This window comes from Dysidea avara, chromosome 12 (assembly GCF_963678975.1).
Source record: "Dysidea avara chromosome 12, odDysAvar1.4, whole genome shotgun sequence".
Classification (NCBI taxonomy): Eukaryota; Metazoa; Porifera; class Demospongiae; order Dictyoceratida; family Dysideidae; genus Dysidea; species Dysidea avara.
The window spans coordinates 25,860,816-25,879,891 of record NC_089283.1 but is presented as its reverse complement, the minus strand read 5'-3'; the positions used below and the strand labels follow the sequence as shown (position 1 = coordinate 25,879,891).

At 38.0% G+C, this 19,076-nt stretch overlaps 2 protein-coding genes and 1 long non-coding RNA gene across 5 annotated transcripts in view; 1 reads left to right on the top strand and 2 right to left on the bottom strand.

The window, feature by feature from the left end:
• The window catches only part of LOC136241595 (transmembrane 9 superfamily member 2-like), a 77,606-nt gene extending 75,786 nt beyond the window's left edge, over positions 1-1,820 (bottom strand). For 2 of the 3 annotated variants that reach the window (XM_066032831.1, XM_066032833.1), the window contains exon 1: positions 1,535-1,820. The gene's annotated coding sequence lies outside the window, so the exon portion shown is untranslated. Of the gene's footprint in view, positions 1-221; positions 827-1,534 lie in introns of those variants that run through there. The other variant, XM_066032835.1, reaches the window with a different exon arrangement.
• LOC136241600 (uncharacterized) lies at positions 1,511-7,526 on the top strand. Its single transcript, XR_010694357.1, has 2 exons — positions 1,511-1,805; positions 7,362-7,526. It is a non-coding gene; the product is annotated as an uncharacterized lncRNA (long non-coding RNA).
• LOC136241589 (transmembrane 9 superfamily member 2-like) lies at positions 7,456-19,074 on the bottom strand. The gene is made up of 14 exons (XM_066032820.1): positions 18,890-19,074; positions 18,773-18,840; positions 18,620-18,722; positions 15,915-16,033; positions 14,739-14,871; positions 14,565-14,686; positions 12,882-12,984; positions 11,672-11,860; positions 10,530-10,942; positions 10,277-10,334; positions 10,069-10,220; positions 9,822-9,933; positions 9,602-9,773; positions 7,456-7,580 (listed from the first exon to the last, which is right to left on the bottom strand). The coding sequence occupies exons 1-14, from the start codon at positions 19,016-19,018 to the stop codon at positions 7,513-7,515; spliced, it is 1,941 nt and encodes a 646-aa protein (XP_065888892.1). The 5' UTR covers positions 19,019-19,074; the 3' UTR covers positions 7,456-7,512.
• Positions 19,075-19,076: the final 2 nt, after the last annotated feature.

Genomic DNA, 19,076 nt, shown 5'->3' with positions numbered 1-19,076 from the left:
GAACAAACAATTACACATACACACTGATTCTCACCACCCCATGAGTACAAAGAAAGACATTATTACAAGAGGCTTATCAGTACCAATTCAAGGCAAAATGTATTAAATGTACAACTAAGAAAAGAGGCAGCCTGGCTGCATTCAAAGCAATACAAATAATATGTAATACTGGCCTCACATTACAAAATCAGGAACACTTCACCCCAAACTTAGAAACTCACCATTTTAAAAACCAACCGTAACCTCCGCTCGCACCTGGTCAGATCAAAAATCCCCCTATCAATGATGCAAATACCCACCCTCAATCTAGAAGTAACCACCCCAGAGGGAAGAATCCTTCGACAACAAAATCCTTCAAACACAACAAAACAGTGTTCCTGTTTTCTCCACAAAATCTTATACAGCTCCACAGTTGTCACAAGCTCAACAACTGGACGGCTCAGATAAAAACATTATTTATCTCGGTTGTATACAATCACTGGACTGGACTAGTGGACTGGACTACTGGACTCAGGTATTTTCCCTTTTTAAACCAAATATTTGGCAACTGGTTGCAAGTATGTTAGTCTCATGTAGTTAGACCACTCCCCCACACATAAAGAAACCACAACAGAAAGATGTGATCATGCCAGACTTGTCAACATTGCCCAGCTTCAGCTATGTACAGAGGTTCTAATAGTCAACAAATCTAAAACAGAAGTCACATGTGGTAATTATAGTTTAAAGTTCAAAATGAATCAATTTGATTGGTTGAAATCTTGTGCATGTGATTTCACTTGTTAGCTATTGCCGTCGTGCAAAAACTATAGAACCTTTTTATCAGCTATTGAATAGCAAGACAGTTAACTGTCGCCACTTAATTTAGCTGACTCCATGACTATAACTTGCATGGTTACTACAACACTACATACACATGTACTGTATGGTTTGTACTTCATGATAAGACAAATGGTAGTTGTACAATAGAGAGAGAATTACACACAATTCATGATAAGACAAATGGTAGTTGCCAAGAGAGAGAGAATTACACACAATTCTAAGATAACAGACAGTGCCAAGTAGACAGATTCACCTGCATATTTTACATTCAATGTAGCAATAGCTACGACCAGTTGCCCAAATATGTGCTAAAATGAAAAACAAACAAAAAAAAAAACTGAGTCCAGTCCACCAGTCCAGTCCAGTGATTGTATACAACCATTTATCTCATTACTTGCAAGAAACATCACCAACAATTTGTAGGCTATACTAGCGAAACACTTTGTTACCAGATAGCTTAATCTATATGAGCTAGCCAAAATACAAGGACCTTCAATCCCATTACACAACCACTTCACAGATCCACACTATAACATGTCTATCCAACCACTGGAGGCCACCACAGCAAAATGTGCACTATGGATAAATCGTATGAGAAGCCACCATCCAAGGAACTTCAATATCAACAGTGATATATGCCGACAAGGGACCACATAGAGGTTTAGTTAACATGATAAAATCATATAACAAATGTAATATTCTAATTATAACTCACCAATTAAAATATAGACACAACACCATCTCGCGTCACAACATGATAAGATACATCAAATCGCCTAATGGAGCGCACAAATCAAATCCCACCACCACCCCAAAGATGTCATCTGCTACCAATGAGAAGCATATCGCGAAAATAAGATTTTTATCAATCACTTGCACTCCAGTTATTGTAAATCAATCGTTCGTGCGGCATGATCAAAAGCGTGCTGGCGTGTGAAGAGGAGCGTGAACCAGAGAAGCATAAAACCTCACTCAGAACCTGACTGGTGAGTTGAATACTTTTGTACTGGTGCCAGTAATTGTGTACGAAATTGGTTAGAGGAAAACAGTTATAAATAAATTCTCGGGCATACTTGTGTACTTGCATGCATTATTTCATTACAAGATTGGCAGCTTTTCAAGTGATTATTTGTCCGGTACAACCATAAAATGCTGCATGTAAGCTTATTTCTTCCCTTTTAAGTTGCAAAAATAACACAAACGTGAAGTTTGTGCTAACGTGATAGCACTGCTGACACGTGAGCTGACACTTGTACTGTTTCAAGATGGCTTTTACTGAGTCTGTACAGAAAGAATAACCAGGAAGAATACGGAATAATGGATTATTAGAACTGACAGTGACCAGTTGCAAGCGGTGGTAGGGTCCGCAATCCGAAAAATCAACTTCTACAAATCAATCCCCCTACCATTGTGGGATGTTCATTGTAATATCCCATTGCTTGATCCACCATGAAACCGGAGGCATGATTGTTGTCTTCACAGAAATATTGTTTTCAGTATTTCGCAAGATGCAAAATTTATTTTTAAAATTTCGTGCTCCACACATAGGACCGGATGAAACTTGCTACTTAGCCAAATGGTATCCAGAGTTGTTGTAGTTGAAAAATACTCACAGAAATAAGTAAATGACTCGCTCGGTGCCCGGCACAGGGTTGCTTTCTTTGAAAAAACAGACAAAGAGATACGACGTTTCGAATTCAAACTGCCCTACCACCCAGGGCAAGAGAAGCCAACTCTTCCTCATAGTGTTTCGATACGGTTGGGTGCATAGTCTGTCTATGCTGTTAGTTTGGAAAAGATCTGAGACTTCTCACCATCTGGGTGACGAACGTCAAAATTTTCTGCAGCATCAAAGAATTGTGTCGCGCTTTCTAGCCATTTCCAGCGCCTTTGCAGCCACAACAATCATCAATTATAAACTAAAACTATGGCAAAATATGTCCCTGAACGTTTGGTAGCAGCGGTTATCAATTATTATTTCATCCACGGCTTCCACGCCTCGTTTTAAGCTATGCATCAAGGGAGGCAGCAAAATCGTCCAAATTTGACTTCACCTCTCATGCTCCACAGCAGCTTCAAATCTTCACTAGATCACCCTACATCACCATCATGCTGCAAAACATCCAAAAAAAACCGAAAAAAGCACATAATCTGTCATTTTTGATTCGAGCTGGGTGGAGCTCCTGGTGAGCTGCTGGTATACTGCATCATATGAAATCACAGAAACACCAACTACTACTACTACCAAACGTTTTGATCCATCATTTATCATCATTCTAAACAAAATTAAGTGACCAGTGTGGCATCAGAAGTACTGGAAAGCACTTTGGTACCATTGAGAGAATCCCTTGAAATGACGCACGAAAATTTTGACGTTCTTCACCCAAATGGTGAGAAGTCTCAGATCCTATCCAGACTAACAGCATAGACAGACTATGCATCCAACCTTATCACATCACTATGAGGAAGAGTTGGCTTTTCTTGTCTTGGCTGGTAGAGCAGTTTGAATTCGAAAATTTGTGTTTCGTTTTCTGCTTTTTGAGAGAAAGCGACCCTGTGCCGGGAGCCCAGTGAATCATTTGCTTATTACTGTGCGTACTTTTTAACTACATTAACTCTAGATAATATCTAGCTAAGCAGCAAGTTCTATCCTGTTCTTTGTGTGGAGCACGAAATTTTAAAAGTAATATCATTTGCATCTCACGAAATACTAACGATATTTCTGTGAAAATAACAATCGTGCCTCCGGTTTCATGGTGAATCTTGCAATGGGATACCACAATGAACATCCCACAATGGTAGGGGGATCGATTTGTAAAAGTTGATTTTTCGGATTGCGGACCCTAGCGGTGGACGTGGAAACAGAATAACTGAAACCTATAGTTGACTGTTCTATTAGAGTTATTGGGTTGACTGTTGTATTAGAGTTGTTGGGTTGACTGTTGTATTAGAGTTATTGGGTTGACTGTTGTATTAGAGTTGTTGGGTTGACTGTTGTATTAGAGTTATTGGGTTGACTGTTCTATTAGAGTTATTGGGTTGACTGTTGTATTAGAGTTGTTGGGTTGACTGTTGTATTAGAGTTATTGGGTTGACTGTTGTATTAGAGTTGTTGGGTTGACTGTTGTATTAGAGTTATTGGGTTGACTGTTGTATTAGAGTTGTTGGGTTGACTGTTCTATTAGAGTTATTGGGTTGACTGTTCTATTAGAGTATCGCACTGACTGCTCTATTAGAGCATAGATAATATACGAACCATGGATTGGAGATGCCTATTAAAATATTTACCCATCCTTGTTACAGTTCAGTTTTCACTGCAGTAACTAACCAATGTAGTTGTTGAAGACTAGCTAGTGACTAGGAAATGTATAGTGTATATTTCACTGTTGTTTTGCTAGTTTGATATTTCATGGCATTGTCACATTTGGGGGGGGCATGCCTACCACTACATTAGAATAACGAGTCAGTGTAGTTTATAGTGTTATAGTTAATGTTCACCAGTAGAAAGAGCTCCAGATAAACTCAGCAGGAGCCATTAATATCAAGTGACTGTCCAATGACCTAGTGTCAAGCTTGCAGACACCAGGATCACAAGAATCATTTAAAGAGTTTGCGTCAAGGCTTTACCAGCAATTGTGTTCTCCATTAAAACATACAGAGCCTATGTATGACAATGACAAAATTGTGAGAGAGAGAGAATGTGGATGCAATGCTCTCACCAGCGGGCCACTGTATTACCTAAACTATGGTGTGAATTTCTGTACCAAATGAACAATATAGTGGTTGTGTAGATGAGCCCATGTTAACAGAGCTAGTGAATGAAACAGTGCTGGAACAAATTATTAAGTGGAGCTTCTCTTTAGATACCACTCTGGTGACCGTAAATGAACCATGTCCAAAGATGAGGAAAATATTTTAAGGTACACATGTGGATATGTTGCAATGAATCTCAAGAAAATGTTTACAGGTTTCTGATGAAAAATCTGTTAGATTTATTGAAGGCTTGAACAAGATGGAAATAGATGGCCCAGAATCATCATTTTATGACTATACAAAGGAATGTATTGTAAAGGTAAACAAGGCAGGATTGCTCAAAGTGTCAAAAATGAAGCTAAATTTTCAAGCAAATTATATTATTTTGTGTATTCATTTTGTATACCTCAAAACGTGTGTCATCAATTTTCCTGTTTGCTTTCAAATTGTTTCTTTTTGTAAAATTTCTCTTCCAAGTTGTGTGAGTTCATCATATCAAAGAATCTGTCAAGCCTCCTTACAAATCTCTGTGTCTCAATTGTATCAGCTTCAGAGTAGTAATCCAAACAATCTGTGATGGACTTACTAAGTACCTACATATTGTACATAATCATATTATAATCATAAAGGCTTCATATTTGAGCAGCCAAGTTGACTCTCATACATGAGTATGAATTCAGGTTAATGTGCTCCAAGGGCCAGTTTTGCCAAAAAAGACATCCCACAATCAAACTGTCAGTTGTATAAACTACTTAGGCTTTCCCAGCTTATGCTTTAGGTGATCAGTGTGGCATCAGAAGTGCTGCTCCTTGAATTTGAAAAATCGTGCTTTCTTTTGTGACTTTTGAAAGAAAGCAGCCCTGTGCTGGGAATCAAACAAATCATTTACTTATTGCTCTGTGTAACTTTTAACTACAACAATTCTAGATAAGATCTGCAAGTTTCATCCATTTATTATTCACTATTATTATTATTAATTGTATGGATATACACACAGTACAAACAATCATGTAGAGTTAGGCTGTAAGCCTTTGTTCATATCCATATCCTGAACTAGACCAACAGTCATCTAACTCCGACTTGAAGGAAGTGATAGTATGAGCTGAGACTACTTCCTGAGGTAAACTATTCCAGCTGTTAATGAAACGTTGGGTAAAAAAAAGTTAGATCGAGCATTTAGTCTGGTGTGAGATTTAAAAAGCTTCATGTGATAACCTCTAGTGTTGCTGACATCAGTGGAGCATGAAATTTTAATAAATTTTACGTTATTTCTGTGAAGACAACAATCGTGCATCCGTGTATCTTGCTACGATGAATATCCCACCGTGGTAGGGGGATCGATTAGTAAAAGTTGTTTTTTCGGTTTGTGGACCCTATATTGCTTTATGACTATAGTTTTACATACCCAGAGGATGCACTATGGTTACATACGCTTTAATAGAGGCTGCTTAGTGTATATGAATGAAATGTCCTTATATGTTAAACATGGTATTCTCCTGCAATTTGCTGATGATACAGCTGTAATTTGTTCTGGTATCAATTATTCAGATGTTCAAAGGCAAATGTGTGAGAATTTGCAGTTAATATCATGTTTTATTTCAGAAAACAAGATGAAGTTAAATGTGAAGAAATGTAATGTAATGTGGTTCTAGCCAAAATCTGTTAGTGATGATGAATCACCTCCAGTGTTTTCTATCGACAATGATGTTTTAAAAGAAGTTAGCAATCAGAAATATCTAGGAATTGTGTTTTATAGCAAGCTAAATTGGAGAGATCAGATATCTCAAGTATGCAAAAAAATGTCTTATTACCTATTCTGGATTAACTCTAATAGAAAATCACTTTCAACTACCATCATTAAAATGCTTATTAACTCGTTTGTAATATCACATCTAGATTATGCACTCCCAGTGTGGGGACCATCACTCACACAGAACTTAGTAGATAGATTACAACGTCTGCAGAACTGGGGCATACGTATAGTTTACTCTTTACGTAAGTATGATCATGTATCTAAGTATCGTAACAACTTATCATGGCTACCAACTAAAAATCATACTTGTTATCGTTGTCTCTGTGCTATGCACCATTATCACTATTCTCAGGACAATGTTATTCCTCTAGATCCTCCTATTTTATTTGGTTCACTTCATAATCACAACACACGGCACCCCACAACTTATGCTAACACTGAAAGATGTCATTTATCAAGTACACAACGATATTTTAGAATACAAACAATTAAATGGTGGAATCAATTACCTAACTATTTATATATCAATAACTATCAAGAATTTACTTCCACTTTACATCACCATTTACTTACTGATTTTAAAACTTAAAGTTTGCATCTTTTTTTTTTTTTTGTAATAATTATTATGTAACATATTATACTATACATGTATGTATGTATGTACGTAAGTGCTGCGTATGTATATTATGTATATGTATGTATGTACTGTGTATACTCCTCCTATATGGAAGAACGGCTATGCCGAATATAGGAGTTTAAAACCAAATTCAATTCAAATTCAGTGCACTCAACACTAGAGGGCACGTGCCTAGCTGCTCAAGCAGACGTATTTATGTATGCCGGTTATGGTCAGTATTTCTCCGCATAACAAAATTACAAGTGACCTTATAATTATGCCCGCCCCTTCGCATAGGTCCCAACAGATGGCTCCACACACTGCTACCTCTGAAAGGACCACTTCTTACTAAAAATGGGGTTGATATTGTTTGCGCCAAACTGTCCATTACAGATAGTTACACAAGTGATGTCTTTACAGAACAACAGGACAGTCATGGATGAGTAGTAGACCAAAGAGAAGGAAGAGAGTTAAGAAGAACATGGCCAATAGTGTCACTACACCAGAGACATGATAACACTAACAACTGTTGTTATTAAATATGTAACCAAACATGATATTATCATTACTACTAGTCAATCTTCACTATGCTGTAGATCTTCCTCACAAACAACAGACAAGCTAGGAATCCAAATGAACCTGTTAACAACAACAATAATAACAACAACAATAATAACAACAACAATGACAGGGGAAGTTGTATTCTGTGGAATACAAATAACAGAAGAGCATGGGGATAATGGAATAAGTGAAAATGAAATTCTAAGCCTTATACTACAGTGGAACCTCTCTATAATGGACAATGTGGGACCAAGATTTTTTGGACTGTAATATAGAGGTTTACCTCTTTCAGAGGTAAAAAATGTATAGACCAGGCCTGTTGGTACCAAAATCTTTGTCCAGGTTTTTTCTATTGTGTCCTTAATTTGGGGAGTTTGTTAAGAGAGGTTCCACTGTATTATTATACCCTCTACAGTATTTATAACTACACTCCTTGTGGAAACTCTGATCAACACAATCAAGACGGTAGAGCAATCCTTGAGGTGATCTTTAAATAGGAGCACAAAACTATCCACTCTATAGAACCAAGCTAATCTACACTTTCAGCTGTACGGGTTACAAGGGCATAGCCAAGGGGGGGTGGTTCAGACAAACTCCATTTCAGAAGCGGAATTTTTAAAAACACACCAAATCTTACAGCCTTGAGCTCTCAGTAGCTACTTGCACAGTGGCACGACTCTGTAATACTTTAGAGGGTCACATCACATTAATGCTGAAGTAGTAAATCAATTGCTCATATGATACATGGTGGAAATGGTGAAGAACTGTTGGCTCAGTTGGTTCAGACATAATACAAGGCAGCAGCTGTGATAAAGTTGAGTGGTCATGTTATACATGTGTCACCACAAACTATCAATAGCTAATGTATATTTACATGATAAGTGTTTTGTGTATGTATCACATGTTGAGGGAACGTGATGTCTAGGGCTGGGAGATTATATTGATTGTGGGATTAATCATGAACATCGTGATGTTGATATGTGGTATAAATTGTGATGTTGTGACATCACATGCAAATGTGTGTTAGTATATTCAAAATGGTGGCACATACTGTTGTAGAAGAACACTATCTAGAAAATAATCCTGATACGTTCATTGTATGAACAAATCTTACTACATAGTTTAAAGCTTACCTGTTAGAAACTGTTGAATTCTAAGGATACTATTATATTGTATCGTTTGTATTAAACTGTAACTGTCTATGGCCGTACACAATTTCACCTTGTATTAAGTATAATTCATACAAAGTTGTGCATGCACGATGCTGATACATGTGAGGTATAACATTGTGATAGTTATCATAATTGTGATATGTTGCATCCTACAATTGTGAAAGTAGCAAAATGTCACAATCGTTAAAATATATTGGAGTAAAAGCCAAGTCTGAAGTTACTCACCATCAACAGGAGGACTAACTGAGAATAATGTATACTAGGAAGAAATTATTACCAACTAAGAGACTCAAATGTGGAGGGCTCCCATGTATTCAGTGAAGTTGGCTGTCAGTATGTTGCCATCTGAAAGCAAGGGGGTGTCATAGGTACGTATAGTTTTGTAGCGATTGTGCGGTGAAGTATATCTGAAAGTAGTATAGCTTAGTTAAATAGTTATCGAGTGGATAGTTTTGCACTCCTATTTAAAGATCACCTTGAGGATTACTCTGCCATCTTGATTGTGTTGATCAGAGTGGCCACAAGGTGAGGAGTGTAGGCTATAAATACTGTAGAGGGTATAATAATAGTAAAAGGACTAGAATTTCATTTTTGCTTATTCTGCTCTTCCGTATTCCACGAAATACAGCAACACAACCAACATGTAGTTAGTACTATATTAAGTTGAGCTGTTACCTCATAAAACAGTTTAAAAACAAACATGTAAACAAATTCAACTTCAGACAAAGAAGAGTAAACATTTGGTTTATCAAATAATATACTTGGGAAGAGCACTACATTTTTCAATAGGAAATTTATCACTAAACTGTTGTATCTAAAAACCTTCAAGACCATTTTAACAGATCAATTATTATCCAAATTTCAATCCGTTGTGTTATTAAATAGTTACTAAACTATCTTGAGGTATCAGCTCATGTGATCACTAACCAGTTAACACAAAGAATAACAACACCATGATGAAGGTGTAGCCAAAGTAGAGGATGGATGAGGCCATTCCTTGAATGCTGAGCTTGTAGTAGAAGTAATGTATTGTAAACAGGAACAAATAGAGAGCTGTGGAGCCACTACTGAAGAATGATCTCCACCACCATCGATAGTCCTGTATAATAGCAGTAATAGTCACACCCACAATAGTAGCCACGCCTACCTCACTGCAGAGGTGAAAGTAGCAGAGTAAGATGGCAGTCTCACAACAGGTGACAGCAAGGATTATGAAGGCGAGGAAGATGAAGCCAAACATGTAGTACATCTGACCTGACCTGAAACATTACATCATTAACACGTCTACACATGTACAGACAGAACATACAGACAGACTCACACAGAGACAGATACACATACACACATACAGACTACCAAACTATATTACCATACACACGTACAGACAGGCTCACCATATACTATTGAGAATGAAGAACAATTGTATGAAGATGCAACCAAAAGGTAGAGCCCCACCCATCAGTGAGCTAATAAAGGGGTGTGTCATCCATGTCTGCTCCGGGATTTCTCGTGGAATCTGATTGGTGCGAACTGGCTGGCTAATTGGCTACACAAACATGGATCACCATAGCAACAGCAAACTCGGTAACACAATGTGCTTACATCTCTACGGAAGCCAAAGAAAGCTCCAAAGAATGTCGAAGGCACGGAAATACCAAACCTAATAGTAAAATACACTATTGAAACAGTTAACACTTTGACCTGATACCCCAAGACAGTCCAATACAAGGGATTGAAATATGGACAATTGTAGTAATAACTGCTCTTAACAGACATCACCTTTACAAGATAAACGCAGCAAATACATTACTTGTGTTTCCTAAGGTATCACTCAACATAACACACAGTTACTCACCATAGACATAGTAGTGCTAGTAGTGTAGTGAAGGGGATAGCAGCTGCAGAGTTATAGGACCAGAGCACCAGGTTGAGAAAGAAGAATATTCCAAAAATAATTCCAGGAAACAGGAATGCTGTAGTCAACACGTTGCTCTTCCAGCGTAGTCCACCCATCGTCTTATACAGCCTAGCTGACACATACCCTGACACTACTCCTAGGAACACATACAGGACTAGTACTGTAGTCATGAGAGCCCCTCGGTTAGGGGGTGACAAGAAGCCGAGACAAGCAAACAACAGTGACACAAGAGTCATGATACAGATCTGGACACCAGTACCAGCTGATACTGATAGTAACATGATGTTAGTGGGAGGACGAAACACATCACCATGAACTAGCTTCCAGCCAAAGTCTTCTTGAATATCCTCCTGTAAATTAAAACATAAATTCAAACTATAGAAAAACCTCTCGTGATAAGGACAAAGACTTGGTCTGACTACAAGTGTGTGTCCATTATAAAGAGATTCTATTGTATTCTAATAAATTAATACACCAGCAGGTTTCATGATGAGGTCAAACTTATTAAGTGAACAGCATTTGCAAAAACCGTTTGGATTTCATAGAGCGCGATTTGTATCTACGATAGTAGTGTGATATGGATAAAATGGCTTATCTGTGTCTTGAAAATTGATAAACACAAAAAATCCTGTCAGAGGTACTTTTACTGCTAATTTGTACCTCACATACAGTCGATTTCAAGTTGCTTGCGAATGCATTTGAACAATTCGCACACGTGATTGCTCGAACACGTGAGCTGTTTTCTTTCAAGCGAGCTCCTTTTAATAACGCGACTACATTTTTCGTCTTCTTAGATTGTTAGACAATGCCAGGAGCATAGTGAGGTAGTTATTCAACACATTAAAGCACTGCACGTAAACATCCACATGATCACGTTTGAAAATCACGTGTACGAATCGTTCAATTGCATTCGCAAGCAACCCGAAATCGATTGTATAAACCTTGTGTAATAGTGTGGGAGGATCATGTGATACAGTACATGAAGTTAGTTGATTTGTTTACAGCAAAAACAATCTCTCCTCCACATTACATGACAGGTATTGTGTTGAGGTCACTGAAGATTATATACTTTCACTCACCGCTGACTCGGCTTGATTGTAACGCATGATGTCACGATGTAGTGACCTCAGTAATACCATGGCAACCATGGCAGACAGGAAGATGGTTATGACAATGGAGTTAAGGAGACTAAACCACTGAATGTTAGTATGAGGTAGTGAGTTGAGTATGTAATCCCAGCGTGATGCCCATCTTACTCCTTCAAGTTCCTGTGGAGTAATTGTATATAAGAACTTATATCAGTGTAACACTAAACACAGTGTGTTAGTACAAGCTAGGAACAGATACTAATGCTCCTCCTAATGTGTACATCACATGACAATTACACACAATAAGGGTTGGGGAATGTTACAGCTGGCAATAACTAATATATACCACCTTATTTTTGAATAACCACCATAATATCATAGCGGGAATACAGCTGCAACTACACACTTACACCTGTTAACAACGCCATACTATACTTGTCAATCAGTATTTCAGCCTCCTTGTATAATACTAGCAAACAAGCCTAACTCATGCACTACTACAGGAGGCAAGTGTACCGGGTTCAGCATTACTGTGATTGTGGGATAAAAATTCTGGCTTCACATTAGTAAGCCATAGTAAATTATCTGCTAGCTATATACACAGAAACTAGCTGTGTCTCATTCAAAATTTTATATGCACTCCTTGCTCTATAAGTTAGGCTGGTTTTTCCAAACTCCTTGCGGTTGTGGTAGCTGGTAAACAATCTTCACCATGTAAATATACTATGTAAACTATTTTGAGTGTACTTGCTATAGTTCATTTCAATACCGTGATATTTGCAATAATCGTGATAATGAGCTCCACAATAACCGTGGGAGGAAATTTTCAATACCTCCCAACCCTACTCACAATACCAGTCTTTGAATATCAATCGCCATTGGTAACAAGACTCAAAAATATAGAAAATTTGTGTGACATCCTTTAAAATAAGGATTATACAATTGCACAGGACCAACTCATCTCTGAACACTTTACTGATTGAATGATAACACAAGAGTGTTAGATAGCTCATTATGACTATACTACACACACACTAGTGATACAATAGATAGCTCATTATTACTATACTACACACACACTAGTGATACAATAGATAGCTCATTATTACTATACTACACACACACTAGTGATACAATAGATAGCTCATTATTACTATACTACACACACAAATTAGTGATACAATACTCTATTGTCACTTACAACAAACTCTACACTGTAGGAGTAGATGATCTCCATAGGGTCATCCTTCTTGGTTGGGATCTTCATCCCCTTGCTACTCTTACTACAAGGGTATTTCTCACAGCTATACAACAAGAAGTAGGAGATTCCCCTGATCAGCAGTCAACACTCCACAAATAAGGACAAGTATTTACACAATCACTGGACTACTGGACTACTTATTCAATCAAATATTTAAACAACAAGTTGTAGCTATTGCTCCACTGAATGTACAATATATTGGTGAGACCTGTGTCTGTTGAATTTCAAGGATAGGGCAGGTTAGTTATTTTAGGTAACTTGTTTGCTAACCACTCTTCAAACATACGCATATAAAATAATTATTAGCTACAGCTAACTGACTTAGCCAACGCAGCAGCTAGCAATATTTTTTCACATTTGAAGGTGGCAAAAGATGACAGATCCATGTGGCAAATTACCGTAAGTCAAGGAAATTTTTGTCTATTAAAATTTTGATGCAGCATATTTTTGTTGCTAGCATAATCGACAAAAATTTTTTGACGGAATAACTACCGTATAGTAAAAAACTTTGGCGGTAAAAAAGTGTGACGAAATCCTTCTGTTGAAAAAATTGGCGGAAAAAACTTTGGCGATTGAAATAATACTCGCCAAAGTTATTACCGCCAAAAAGTTTACTGTACGGTACGTAAGGATATTAAACAACAAGGTGTCAACTCATCAGTTAAGTAGTGTAGTAAGTGTATAGGTAGCTACCGATCTAGCAACGTGGTAGCAAAGGCGCGTGCTTCGTGGCTATCTCCTTCGATTCAGAGAGCGACCGTATTTACTTTTCCAGTGAACTCCAGTAGCAGAGGTTATCACGTATATCAAAGCATTTGGCCAAATCCATCGCGAGATGATGAACTAGCTGACATGCGAACGGCCGGGAAGCCGGCTGGAAATTCTATCCCAAGGAGTGCTTACACTGAACAGTGGGACAAATTCCTAGGAATGATCTCATAAGTCAGCTCGATCTTTATTGCGTGGTGGTACGAACTAGCCTTCATCTCAAGTTCTAGTTACTCAATGTGCTCGTAAAATAATTGGCGAAAAAAATGTTGGTGAATTGAACGCTATTCGCCAAATTCGTCAAAGTTTTTTACCGCCAAAGTTTTTTACTATACGGTAGCTCTATGTTAATAGCTATTTGTATGTGCAAATTATTTGTATATAGTTAAAAATAATTCATCATTTTAATTGTCATCAATACAGCCAGCGACAAAAAAAATTTTGACAAGAATTTTTTTCTGGTTTACAGTATGCAAGGAGTGGACATGACCATTTATGTGACACTATGACACACAACACTTTATGTTAGCATAATACATTGAACGAGGAAGTTGTTCATGTACACATCAAAATTAAATTCAAAAAACTGTTGTACTAGTCAACACAACACCTACAAATAATTTAAAGAACAAAACGTAAATCCATGCCACAGTTGTCCTAGCAACCTTCTCAACACAACACATAATTTTCCTAACAAACAAGCCTTAACACCTGGTACCATAATATTTGGTAGTTAATCACACTTCACAGGGTTGTGATATGTGATAAATCTCCTCCTCCTCCTCTGAAACACAAGAAAAGGCCAGGCAACTTTCAATATTACTCCACAACAATTTGAAATTTCATCACACTCACCTAGCAACTTGCACTTGTGCCCTTAACAACCGATCAGCCTCTCCTTGTTCTCCCTTATGATATGCTATCATAATCTTGACATGGTTGAACACATATGTAGCATCTCTCTCACTCAGTTGTGCCTATAATACAATAGTGGTTACCATGGTGACAACAGCAGAAGTGATAACTCACTGATAAGAAGCAGGCATCATGGGGTTTCCCCGAATGAGTCACATAACAACCAACTGGAAATCTTGTGGTACAGAAAGGTTGGTCACTATTGGCAACAGTGTAACACCATGTCACCGGCATGTTATCAATCACCCTAGGGGGGAATAACAAACATAACACACTATACACCAGATTAGGCATCAATAATCAGGACACCTCACTAATAAGGAGAAAGGAGATTTAGCGAGTGGCGAAAAGAATAGAATCGTTGTTTACAGATTATGGACAGCCTTAGAACACCCGTTACTAGATAGCTACTCACTGTCACAAATATAAATACAGCTACATAGATAGTTTTATGTAGTTTTATCTCGAGCCTCATTGATCATCACTTTCCAATTAACACACTGTATTTTGAAATGTATGTTACTAGAAGCTCCTTATAGCTACTGTAGCTACCAACATGATAAGAGTATTCTAGAATGCTCTTTAACTGATGTGACTGATTACCACATTCTGAATTGTAGAACAATTGGTGTTGAATGGTCCCGCTTGGTCAATTCCACAGTTTCTGCTATTCCACTAAATCTCCTTTCCCACTAATAAGGACACTTCAGTGTCACAGGAGGTTGAACACGATATAAGCACTTCTGAAATTTATTACTGTTAATTGCATATTTTTAATGTGTGACGAGGAGTAAGTGATAGAAAAAACATTTAGCAATATCCACAACACGTTACCTTGTGCTTCTTAAGATGAACAGCAAATTCTTATTGCAAAACAAGTGTGCAAGTTTCTAATTCTCTATTCGATTCTCTGTGAGGCCAAGCTAGCGGCGTCTACTTTTCTTTTTCAATACCCTGAGAGGCTTTGTTAGCATGCATATTGCTTTCTTTAACAATTATTGTGCTAAAATACATGTACATATAAGGCCATTCCTATAGTATTACACATCGATTCCACCTTCAAACGCTTACACACATGATCCCCGTAGATTTCAAAAGCAATTTACGTGCCTGGAGTAGTGGGGTAGACTGGCTGAATAGACTAAACTTGAAGTGCACTCTCGAATGGTATCTGTGAAAACTTTGGTGAGCGCTCGGTTAACTTTCAATACAAAATATATGCGCTCACGTGAGCATGTCCAACCCCCTCTGCTTCAGCATGTTTCAAAATGTATTCTAAATAACACCCACCATTGGTGCATGTAAGCTTCATGGATACGATCTCGGAGGAACTTCAGTTTAGTATCATCAACTCTCTTGTAAGTCTTTGTACACAATTTCTCATCAGTAATGTTCTTCTTGTACATGATCTGTAACAATAAAACAATGTGACAACATCAAGCTTCAATCAGGTACAGTAGAGCCCACACTAGCACCCCTCGTAACATGGAAGTATTAATATGGTTAATATGTACAAGAAACACATTACTAGAAGATCACCATACTCATGTACACCAAACAGGAAGGTGTTCTGATCATAGCTATAAATGGAAACAGCTTAAGCAGATTTTATTCATTTTTTAACCATCTTCTAAAGGGTCTGTAACCTCACAAGACCACACATCAATACATCACCATATCTCAGGACATCAATATACCACACTGCCTCAGACTTTTATAAACACCTGGTCTTATTTAGTGGTCAGGTAGGCCACAATTACTGTAGCCAACAATAGTGATAGGAGTGACAACAATATTTCAACATACAGTGAAACTTCAGTTATCCGGACCCTACTTATCTGGATTCTCAGTTAACCGAACTACGGAAATGACTGCTCTACCAGAGTAGTGACTGTTCTATTAGGGTAGTTGAAAATACTTCCGGATATTTTTTAAAATGTTGTTTATACAATCTCAGAGATATGGACTTTTCAGACTTATGGACCATCCTTGGTCCCAAGGGTTTTGGATAACTGAGGTTCCACTGTATGTAGCTGTGTTTGGTGTAGGTAGTTTTGAAATTGCTGAAATGCAGATGATATTTGCAATCAATTTATTGAGTGGTCTCATGTAGCCATACTGGCTGTGGAATGTTGCACAGAATTCTTAACACAGCTGTGAAAGACCCTTTTTTCAAAAGAAAAAGTGGGATAAAATTAATGTTGATTGCTACTGATTGGTAAAGCTCTATACTACCTAGACTTGTTAAAAGACATCATGTTTGCTGTTCAATGTATTAATACAAGAATGCCATGCAGTGATCTAACAACCAAAATGAATAGCCTTGGTCTTTCAGAACACAAGACAAAGGTATAGCTTGATTACTACATGCTGATGTTTTTAACAGATCTGAGACATTTAGGTTTTTGCCAATCAGCAGCAATCAATATTCATCCCAACTGCAATGGTACAGAACAGAACAGAACTCGTTAACATAAATGTACCTGACCCTTTCCCCTGTGCCTACACAAAGAAAAAAACGTAGCAAGTGGCTATTCATCCAGTTCCAGATGCCAACTTATACAGGCTACTTGTCCTGCACTCACCCATCATAACTCAAGTATTAAACATACTAGTTGTGAGTTCAAGGCGAGCTAGAGTTGGAGTGAGCAAAGGGAGCGTCCCGGCAAAGTAGGGCCAACCCTAGCTCACCTCAAACTCACTTACCTTCATACAGACAGTGAAGGACATCATTATGGTTAACAGGCAAACTTGAGGTTGGGCTTTGGTTTCTTCTTCACCCAGTCTTCTTACTATATACAGGTTACTTGTTGAATCACAATAACAAGATAGAAAAGTAAGAGAGCTGGGTAGCTAGCAGCGGTAGCAGTTAGTGCCACACTGGCCTTTCATACCAGTTGTCCAGGTTTGAGCCCTGGTTTTTTTTGGTTTTTTTCCCCATTTTGCCAACCTTTTTGTCCAAGTTTTCTACTATATATTACCTATGGAACCGGACGAATAGCCCCGTCCAAGAAAAAACCAGTCTGCCTATGCGAAACTAAGTATTGCTACAGAGTTATAAGATTCTTCTGCCTTTTAAGAAAATCTGACATAGAGCATGTATCGTGATATCAACACTTTGTCCCATCTCAATGCAATCACATATATCATATACTACGTACCCGGATTCAAAGGAACAACTCGCATTGTATTCATTAAATAATGCTTTTCGTTTGTAGTGTACTGTGCAAGTGTTGTACTAGGCAGCATGGTACTGAAGTTCAACAACATCATATCTGCTACCCTCTACAGTTCCAATGGCTAGGACAGATCCTGATCAGCTAAGTGTCAAAGCCAGTAAATCGGCAGGAGATGAGTGGTACAACAGTGGCATCTGCTTCGTGTTGCTCGGAAGGAGTTTGGGGACTTCAGCTCTTGTTAAATGACTAAATATGTCACTTATTTTGAAGTACACCATGGCGTGTTGATAAGTGTTAACAAAATCGGTACACAATCCCAGGTACGTACTATATATAATATCTACGATCAAGAGTTCATAATATATATACTGAGGCATATACCCCTGTAGAAGGGTGTATCGTGAAGTTATGACGTAATGACAAGATGTTGTGGTTTGTGATGTATGAGCAGCCGTAAAAGTGCAAGAATCATTAGCACCATTTCACACTCGTGACGCTCATGATAGCCGTATTCGTGAATGGCCTAGCAAGAAATGCCTACAAAGCGGTCTTAACCCATGAACGATTATAGTTCGGTGAGAAACGCTTAGAGCTGGAGTTAATTTGGCTGCTAGTGGCATTGTTAGGCATGCATTCAATCGATATCATATTCAACTAATGACATCATTAATTATACGGGCGAACTCAGAAGTGTTACGTCATAACTTCACGATACGCCCTTCTACAGGGGTATATGAGAGTAGGATATTCTCCTCAGTATGTATATTATGAACTCTTGCTATGATTCAATGTAGTTATATACTGCAAATGGGTTACCTTATATGGAGAGGCTCTCAACCTTTCCCCAAACACCACCTGGCCAAGATTCTCTACCGGGTCATGGTCATCACTCTCCTTGTCTGGCTGACAGAAATCAAAACTACACAACACACTGATATTAAGGCGCACTCATCATTTACTAGCGTCTACCTGGAGTACTCATAGGGTAAGATCTGCACAACGGAGTCTAATTTGTTAACGTGTACGAACACCTCGGTCTAATAGTGAAAAATAGTGACTGGGCATTAAATAGAACATGTGCATTACCTTGCAGTCTTTGTCATCTAAAGTCTTTACTTCTTCCTCGGTGCAAAATTTGGTAGGTGCTAGCCCCGGCAAGTAGAAAGCATTGACAACAGTTAACAGCGTCAAACACAATAACAGCGTTCTCCACATTTTTAATAGCTTGGGAGTATACAATAAGATTACGATATTCCGTATATCTCCGTGTATT

Bases quoted from the DNA above. Each gene is read 5' to 3' on its own strand.
- LOC136241589 (XM_066032820.1), bottom strand. From the start codon at position 19,018: ATGTGGAGAACGCTGTTATTGTGTTTGACGCTGTTAACTGTTGTCAAT. The intron at 18,841-18,889 runs GTAATGCACATG...TTTCACTATTAG, and splicing joins TAGATGACAAAGACTGCAAG to ACCGAGGTGTTCGTACACGT. The intron at 9,934-10,068 runs GTGAGCCTGTCT...GTAATGTTTCAG, and splicing joins TTCATTCTCAATAGTATATG to GTCAGGTCAGATGTACTACA.